This window comes from Anser cygnoides, chromosome 3, assembly GCF_040182565.1.
Source record: "Anser cygnoides isolate HZ-2024a breed goose chromosome 3, Taihu_goose_T2T_genome, whole genome shotgun sequence".
In the NCBI taxonomy this organism is placed as follows: Eukaryota; Metazoa; Chordata; class Aves; order Anseriformes; family Anatidae; genus Anser; species Anser cygnoides.
The window spans coordinates 97,712,423-97,721,173 of NC_089875.1; the positions used below are offsets into that span (position 1 = coordinate 97,712,423).

The 8,751-nt window shown below is 40.6% G+C and overlaps 1 protein-coding gene across 2 annotated transcripts in view; it reads left to right on the plus strand.

Annotated features, from left to right (window-relative positions):
- The window catches only part of GCLC (glutamate-cysteine ligase catalytic subunit), a 32,674-nt gene extending 24,743 nt beyond the window's left edge, over positions 1–7,931 (plus strand). For both annotated transcript variants that reach the window (XM_048078079.2, XM_013172273.3), the window contains exons 13-16: positions 2,190–2,271; positions 2,367–2,470; positions 2,566–2,686; positions 6,176–7,931. In XM_048078079.2, coding sequence (XP_047934036.1) covers positions 2,190–2,271; positions 2,367–2,470; positions 2,566–2,686; positions 6,176–6,381 — 513 coding nt within the window. In that variant the 3' untranslated portion in view covers positions 6,382–7,931. The remainder of the gene's footprint in view (positions 1–2,189; positions 2,272–2,366; positions 2,471–2,565; positions 2,687–6,175) is intronic.
- The last annotated feature ends 820 nt before the right edge of the window (positions 7,932–8,751 follow it).

The following is an 8,751-nucleotide window of genomic DNA, read 5'->3' on the forward strand; positions in this document are numbered from 1 at the left end:
AGAAATTCTTAAACTATCAAAAGCAAGGATGTCTTACTTGTTCTTAGAAGGAATAATCTGAATTTTGCCTTCAGCTTTTAGCAGTAAGAAAATAGCTACATCTTATCTTTGTTCCTCTTACACAAAGCCAAAATATGTCTGCCAAAGGTACTTCAACATAAATTACAAAATTAGCTTTTTCTCAGGGTGCCAAACTTGACTTTTCCACGTCTGCTTTCCCACCAAGATCCACATTTCAGCAGCTTATACAAAATCATGCTGACTTGTTCTTTCTCCACTTATTCCTTTTGACTTATATATTTAAAAATACAGATTTGACATTGTATTAAATTTATTCTCCCAGTAATAATTTTCAGTTGTTTATGCCATTCAGTGCTGGTGGCCAGGTACTTTAGCTCTCCTCATAGGTTTATCTTGCTGTCTCACATTCAGGGAAAGAATAAAAGTTAAACTTCAGGCATCTGTTCTAGTGCAAGTTCTGTAAAAGGAGGAAGGAATAAATAGTGTATAAGCTTTGCTGCAGAAATGTTATTACAGTTGCCAAATGAAACAGGTCTGTGGAGACTTTGTCGTTCTCTTTTTCACAGAAGTATAAAGCCATTGCCTCCATTTCAACTGCAAACTCTTTCTACAGACCTTCTGCTGCATTTCAGTGAGCAGTAGCCATGAAGTACTGTACTTTGCGTATTTGGTTGCTGTGTGGCTTCATGCTTGTTTAGTGAAAGCTGAACAAAATACTTCCCTGACGCCCCGCTTGCTGCTGGAGGTGGAATTTCTGTGGTGCCTAACAATGTCAGACTGCTACAGAAATGTTGATAAAGACCATTGTCACAAATCTGCTTTAAGAATGGGAAAGGACTTATTTCCACCATTTTATGGGTCGGAAAAGTAATCTGTGGAGGTTAAAATAAGCTTCTTTAGTTATTTATTTTAGTATGACTATGGCCTATATCTCACATTGTTTATATTTTGCTTTTGTTTGGGGGAGAGGGAAGGAAGCTGAGCTCACTCATCGTTATTCAGTATTGAAAGCAGATACTCTGGATTCTGGTCACAACTGCAACTAGCCATGCAAAATTTGCTTTTTCCTTAATATCGGCCTCACAATTGCTGAACTGTTTTGAATGAAACCGTCTTTGTACATCTTCCTGAGGCACCTGACCAGAAAATCCCTTTCTAAAGGGATAGTCCTGCAATGTTATAGGTGACTTTAAAGAAGATCTTGTACTGCAGAAGGTTTTTGACAGGCTGTGTAATAGAAAACACTGCCAATGCTGGCTACGGCATAGCAATAGTCCCGATGCTTTTCTTATGGTTCTTAATTAAAATGGATAAAAATACTGAAGTTGCAAATGAACAGTAATCGTACCATATAGTTATGATCTGTTACTGTATGAAATATACTAACCCCACAAAGAGAAGTCCTCTTCCTTATTTTGGGGAGTTCAGATTTCATATTTAATGAAGTAGATTAGCACTTACAGTTCACAGTTATGTTATATGGAATGTCTCAAAAGTGCAAAAATCATTAACAAATGAACACCAGTTAAGACCAAAAAAGAGCTTGGGTGCAGGAAGAATATGAGGAGTTTTTTGATGGGGAAACCAAATTGAGCCTGCCAGGCAATTTAGCAGGTAATGCAACACCTAATTGCACAACCTTTGGTAAACCCGCCTCTTATAATTAAAAGAATAAAGGCTAACAGAGCTAATCTCGCGCTGATCTTTTCTGTCTGAGTACTGTTGTATTTCAGTTAGCTAGTTGTGTAAACAAATTTCATAATAACTTTTCTAAAGATTTCATTGACTTTGTTTATAAAAGCAACAAAGTATTGCTAGGAAAATGACAATTTTCTTCATCTGTACTCATTTATGTTGCATCTGAATATGCAAAGAAGTTTCAGACAGGATGCAACCTGTTGCCTATTTTCAATCCAACTTAAAAGCTTAGCATGGCATGTTCTTACATTATACTATGAAGACCTAGTTTTATAGAATGTGATCTCCTCATGGTTTTGCATGGGACCATTCAAGAAGGAAATAAAAATTTTATCTCCAGAGCTTAGCCTTGTGGGGTAAGATAATAAAAAACATAGGGGATATTTCAATTAATGAGACCAAAATGTGAGGGTTTGGAGAATCCTAATTTTCAAAAATATCACAAATCTCTGCAATATTTCATTTTCCAGGTGGATGAAAATATGAAGGTGGCCCAGAAAAGAGATGCTGTCCGGCAGGGAATGTTTTACTTCAGAAAGGATATTTGCAAAGGTATCCCAGCAAGTGATCTGGCAACACAGTTGTTGATGATGAGTGTATCTCTTGCCTTCTAACTGCTTCTTCCTTTCCCCTTGTCACTTATGAAGGTGGAAATGTCGTTGTGGATGGATGTGGCTCTGCGCAGAATGGGACAGGCACAGACACAGAAGAGTACATCTTAATGAGCATCGATACAATTATCAATGGGAAGGTCATAACCTCTTCTACCTGGAACACGCCCCTCCTCTCCATCCTCTCAGAAATCTGATCAACCATGTTTCATGTTAACTGTGCTCTCTTATACAGGAGGGAGTCTTTCCTGGTTTGATCCCAATTTTGAATTCTTACCTTGAAAACATGGAAGTGGACGTGGACACAAGATGCACCATCCTGAACTACCTGAAGTTAATAAAAAAGAGAGCATCTGGTATGTGTGACACTTTCAGACACTGATTTTCCTGGCACTTTTCTACTTAGAAAGTAATTGGGATGTTCTCTAATTATCAGTTGGTAAAACTGGTGGCAAATGTGGCTGTCTGGGTAAGTGCTGAATCATAGGAGCAAAGGACTGAAATGTGTTCTCTGGCTTATATTTGGTCCTGTTTAATTCTGATCAGAAATGTTTCATGATCTATTTAGAACTTAAATCAGGAGTAATTGTTACACTACCCCCTAAGCTGCAGTTATATCTCCAAGATTTTTTTCAGCACTGCTGCTTTTGCCAGTGTATTGTCTACAATGTGGTAGTTTGTACATCAGTCCCTTTTTCCTGTAACTCGAATGGTTTAAGGGCATATGAGACTGGGTCTGATAGCCAGGTAATTGGTGCAATTCCTAAGCGTGCTGGCATTAAGTTGGATTAAGCTCTGATATGCTAGAGCACGGGGCCTTGTCTTTAGCTCCCTGGTGAGAGAGCCCTTCTGGAAGTAGTGAAACTCCTTCAAGTCAAAGTAAACCAGGCTCTTCCCTGCCTTTCTCTTGCTACAGTGTTTTCTAAGATAGGTGGTATAGTGACTTTTTATGCTGCTCCTTAAAATGCAACAGTATTCTGAGTAGAAAATTCAGGCTAAATGCTTTCATTCAGAACCGGGCACATAGCAGTCCGTGGCAGCTTTATGCTGATGTGTAAATCTCTCACGTGCCTTTCTTGCTGTAAGTTTAGCTAGAGAGTTAAGTTTAGTCTTAAAAGTCGAGACACAGATTTTTATTTATATATGATGCATTCATTGATTTTTAAATTTAAATGTTGTATTCCTTTTCAATTCTTGGTAATTGCTGTAGAGCCTTCTAGTTAAAGGCATTTTTAAAGGTGAGGTGAAAATCAGCAATCTTCCTTGCCTGGTAATTTAATACTTCAGTAGCACTTCAGAATGCTAACAAGTTGTAATTAATTACTGCTTTCACTGAAAATGTTCTGTCCTAAGGCTGCTTGTTTGTAGGAGGCTTCTGTCCCTCAGCTAACATAGACCAGGGATTTGATGCCTGGCTTAACAGAGAGAGAGGAAAGAAACTGGCAGGTAGAAAACATCTGAGGCACATCAGCGCTCAAAGCAGCAATGCTTCAAAAATACTTTTTTTTTTTTTTTTCTTAACATTTTTCATTCAGAAAAATGCTGCTGAAAAAAAAAAGAAAAGGACTGCAACAGTCTTAAAGTTTTTTTTTTTCTTTTTTTGTTTCTGAAGAGCTAATTGTGACACAGGGCTGAGCCTGGACAGGTATTCCCATTCCAGAGAACTTCTTTGCTTTGTGATGTGAAGCTGTGGACACTGCAGAAGTCACCTCTTGGATTTACACAGATGTAGAAGGTGTGAGGACAGTTCGTCTAGGGTGTATATCTTAACTCTAAGCTTGAAATGATTGTTAAATGAAGCTTCATGAGAACAGCAATTCACAGAATAAGAAGCATTAGACGTCATGTTACTGTGCCGTATTTCTCAGTCACGAGCGCTGGATTTTTCTGGTGTACTGTTGATCTGAAATCAAATGTTCCGGAATTGCAGGCTGTCTAGCGTGGGACACGTCCACCGAACAGCCACGTGTCACGTTTCTCTCCTCAAACAGTGAGCACAGCACTTGCGAGAGTTTAATACTGGTACCTTAGCTGCTGCGAGTTTAGCCTTGCCCTGGCATAGTTCGTTGGTCACTTCCCTCACAGCACGGTTGGGAATTGCCCTCGCTGGTCTCAGCGTGGCTGCTCTGTGACTGTCACCACGCGCAGTGAGACTGCAGATGTGCTAGGCAAGCGGCAGCTGCTGACCACCACCAAGTGGTACAGGAAAGTAGTGTTAGGATGAGCTGCAGCAAGTTATCCTTGTGCTGGCTCGCTCTCCCAGCTCTGGCTGTCTGCAGCGCGGGCATTTTCGCAGCCGTAGGTAGCACAGTTGGCATGGTGCCTGAGAACAGCTCGCAAACGTGGTTTCCATGATCTCTGTCAGATCCATCTTGAAGCAACTATATTTTTGTTCCCACAAAGTCATAGAACGAGCGCCACAATTTTGTTACACGTTCTTTGAAAAAAATTTGCTTCCTTTATTTTTTATGTTTAAATGTGCTTCCCAATAACTTCATTATAAGCCTTCTGGTTCCTGCACTGTGGGATGATAACGTTTTTCTATTCGCTTCTCATCAGCATTCATGATTGTGCTAACTTCTCAAAATCTCTTCCACTCTTGAGATACTCTTCGTCCTTTCTTTTTTCACTTGAAGTTGTCTTACACGTTTGTCGGTGCGTGGTGCTGTTTTCCTGATTCTAGCGTACTCTTTCTGAGAACTGCATGCGGTGTTCAAGGTGAAGGTTTATACAGTTCTATACAGATGTACACAGCTAGAAACAATCATTTTTCAGTGGAGTGCTGGGGCTGTGTGACCACCAGGTGTCGGTGTTGCACGAGCTGCACAGCGCTGGGAGTGCTGTGGGTGTTCAGGATTGTGTCTCCTGTTACGCTCTGCTCATCTCCTGGCCTTGCTTCTGGCCCCCTGCTTCTGATTTGTTTGAGAGTTTTCTCTCAAGTTTTTAGTGCCTTCAGCAAATGTTTCTTGAGTATTTTTCTTCTGTCCCTTTTTCACATAGAAGCGTATAACACTGGCCTCGTTTGTTTAAAAACATGACGGGTTTTTTGAGGAACATTTTTATTTCTAATAACTTTGCATATTACACTTTCCTTTCTTGTACTTTTCATAATTTTTCTGATTTGTGTTAGTATACCTCTGTTCAAAACAACTCATAGAATATCTTCAAACGGTATTGATGACACGTTGGATGCTTTTTACTTTTTGTTTGTTCGTCCTTGCTTTCCCTAACCTGATTCCTCTTGTTTTTTAATAATATTCTTAAGAAAAAAAAAAAGTGTAGAGCCTTTGGCTCTTCCCTCTCTCTAATAAGGGAGCAGTAAAAGTTTAGCTAGGCTCTTCAAGCATCCTGTCAGCCTGCCGTAGGGTTTTACTTGCAGAGTTACCTTAAACTTGTACTGATGGAGGTTTCCTTACGTATGCTGTGTGCAGGAGCAAGGTTCGGCTCCCTAAGCACTGGCATCCAGCTGGCTTCCAGCTGCTGCTTGTCGAGAAAGCAGGTCCCCAGCAAGTGGTGCGTGTCACTTGGTGACCCTGAATAGAAGTTGGTGACACTTGTTCCAGCAGCTGGATGTGATACTTCTCTCTGCTCTGGCTCATTAAAAGATCTGGTACGATCTTCAAACCAAACTTTCAGCTACGTGGGTTTGGGGCTATCAGTGATATGTCAGCTGAGTTGTACTTGAAGTTTAGTAACAGTATAACCAAAAAAAAAAAAAACACACGTAGGAGCATGCTTCTCCTGAAAACATGGACTGTTCACTAATTGTGTATGTAATGCACACAACGTTTTTACTGCTAAATCAGATGTATAAACAGTGAAATTTGACTTGATCTTGCCCACAGGAGAGCTGATGACAGTCGCCCGATGGATGAGGGAATTTATCGCACAGCATCCGGACTACAACCAAGACAGCGTGATAACGGATGAGATGAATTACAGCCTCATTTGGAAGTGCAACCAAATCGCACAAGGCCAGGCAGAGTGCCCTGAACTATTGGGGGTAGGATTTAACAAGAAACAAAGCGGAAACAAAACTGGCTCTTTGTAATGAATGTTTCTCAAATATTAGAAAGTTCAAGCCTTTTAGCAAAGCACTAGCTAAGATACTGTGAATCTGATACAGCTTCATGGTGTGAAGACCAAAACAGGGATACTGCACTATAAAATGGGCCAATCTGCCTAAATATTCATTTAAGGCATTCTAAATAGGGCATATTCTTATTGTTAAGGTTTATACAATGTACATGTAAATAGTAAAATATTTTTATGATTAACATCAATGTATTTTAATAAGCATTGTATCTAAAGTTATTGTGAATTAGCTTGTAACTTTTTTATGCTTATTCTAGAAAGAAAAATTGTCCTGGACAGCTTTGTAAATGTAATGGTACTTGTATATTATATGCATTCCAGTTACTGAATGTTTACTGTAATTTTTTTAATCTGGAATGTGCTGAGTAATCTACCTTATTGTGTAAGAAAAAAAAATCTTCTGGACCTACCTGCTTCACAGAGACTTCTTCCTTCCGTTTTGGTTTTGAAAGTATGTAAGAACCGATAAATGCATGTGCATCCAATTTGTTAATCTCTACAACAGTTTCTCAGTTGCCACAAGACCTGCATCCAGTCATAGGCCGTAAAATTTGGAGGAAGAGAGCTATCTTTATTCAGATAACACAAGTCTGCCTGTCTCCTGATAACTAGTCTTAGGTAAGGGCTGCCCTGTGGCTTAGTAACCTGCGTTTCCCGCAGCAAAGAACTAACGTGAATACATCTTTTCCCTGTAGCAGCATCGTTTTTTCCCCTCCCAAGTATGTTGCTATGGTTCAGAAACTTGCCTGAGTATCTCTCAATGATTTAACAAAAAAGCAGTAAGTGGGGAGAGGCAGTGAAAGAGAGGAAGAATGGGGAAGTGAACATAAAGATCTCTACAAAGGTAGCAGAGACAACTGCTCTGGACTGTGGTACTGCTTAACTTCTGTTTCTCCCACACTACTGCAGTTGACAGCAACTGCTGCGCAAAACCAAGGACCTTTTGGCTCTTCCTAAAGGTTGAGTTTCTCATTTGTCTCTTTATTAAAAATATTTGTCAGCAAGTTTATTTCTGATAAGGTACTTCATGTAGATAGCTGAGGTACCTACGGACCTGTAGGTATGGGCAACTTAATCCCCTCTATAAAACAGATAAAGGAAATCATGGAGTGTACTAATCCTTCGAATTGGGAGCCAGTGCTGGGAGTGACTGTAGCATATTTAAAATTTAGCCATTGCAACTGTAAATAAAGCAAATTAATGGGCCCTTTTTAATTTAGCTTCTTAACTGACTCCTAAAAGTGAATTGCAAAGCTTAACGCAAGCATATATAATTACCTAAGGTGTAATAATTTTTACAAACGACTAATGGAGAAACTGCAATGAAGAGGTGCACTAAGAAGAAGCTTTTATGTACTGACATTAGACTTTGTTCTGTGTTCACAGGTGTGCTTTAGAGAATAAAAAGTGCGCTTTTTTTCTGCAGTGTGAATTTGTTTTAATCAAGATGTAGGCATATGCTAATCTAGTTTCTGTAATAAGGAAATAAAAATAAAATTTGCAGTACGTGTTGGTCACTTGCATCAGTTGAACCCCTGTTCTCAGATTCAAAGAAGCAAGAGCTGCGTGTGTAGCAAGCACAGCTCGTGTAACCCAGACTCTGGTTTTTCACTGTGAAACTTCTCAGGACTGATAGCAAACGTTTTATTAGCTGTTGTCCTGGCACTTAAAAGCCCTGAGTTCTGGTGTCCAATGTGTTGCATAGTTTCAGAAAGGATGGGAAAGGCTGGACACAAGGCTACTGCTCCTTTGTGAAGGTGTCTGTGGTTGCTGGATGAGGAGTTCAGGTACGTGCCCCAGCCTGTTCTGGGCGTGCGGCGTGGTGAAGGCCCTGGGGCAGCGCAGAGTTGCTGCAGGAAGGGCAGGCTTTGAATAAGCCCTTAGAGACAAGCCTGTGGTGTCTGCACCCACTCGGAGGTGGAGAAGCAAGCCCTAGGCCAAGCTCGTGCTGGCAGGCTCTGGCTGACCTTGAGCAGAAAGCACGAGACGCTGCCTCGAGTTACGGATTCGGGATTTTGGGTCCTGCGGTCACCAGGTGCTCTCATGGAAATACTAACTCCTCCGCAAAGGGAGGGGAAGAAGCACCGAACACCTGAGGTGAAAGGTGGTTCATTCCTTAACCCAAAACCCTATTAACGTGGTGATTTTGGCATTTCCCATAAACACTATGATGTTTTGGCCCCAGTTCAACCGCAGTGATTTGACTCTTGCCTTCCACTTGGCTTTCAGCTGGAAGATGTTTCTCTGATTTCCTGAGGTCTCATCACTAAACAATTCACCAATAACCAGTTTTCTCTTGACAGTAACCTATGTTGGTGCAAGTACC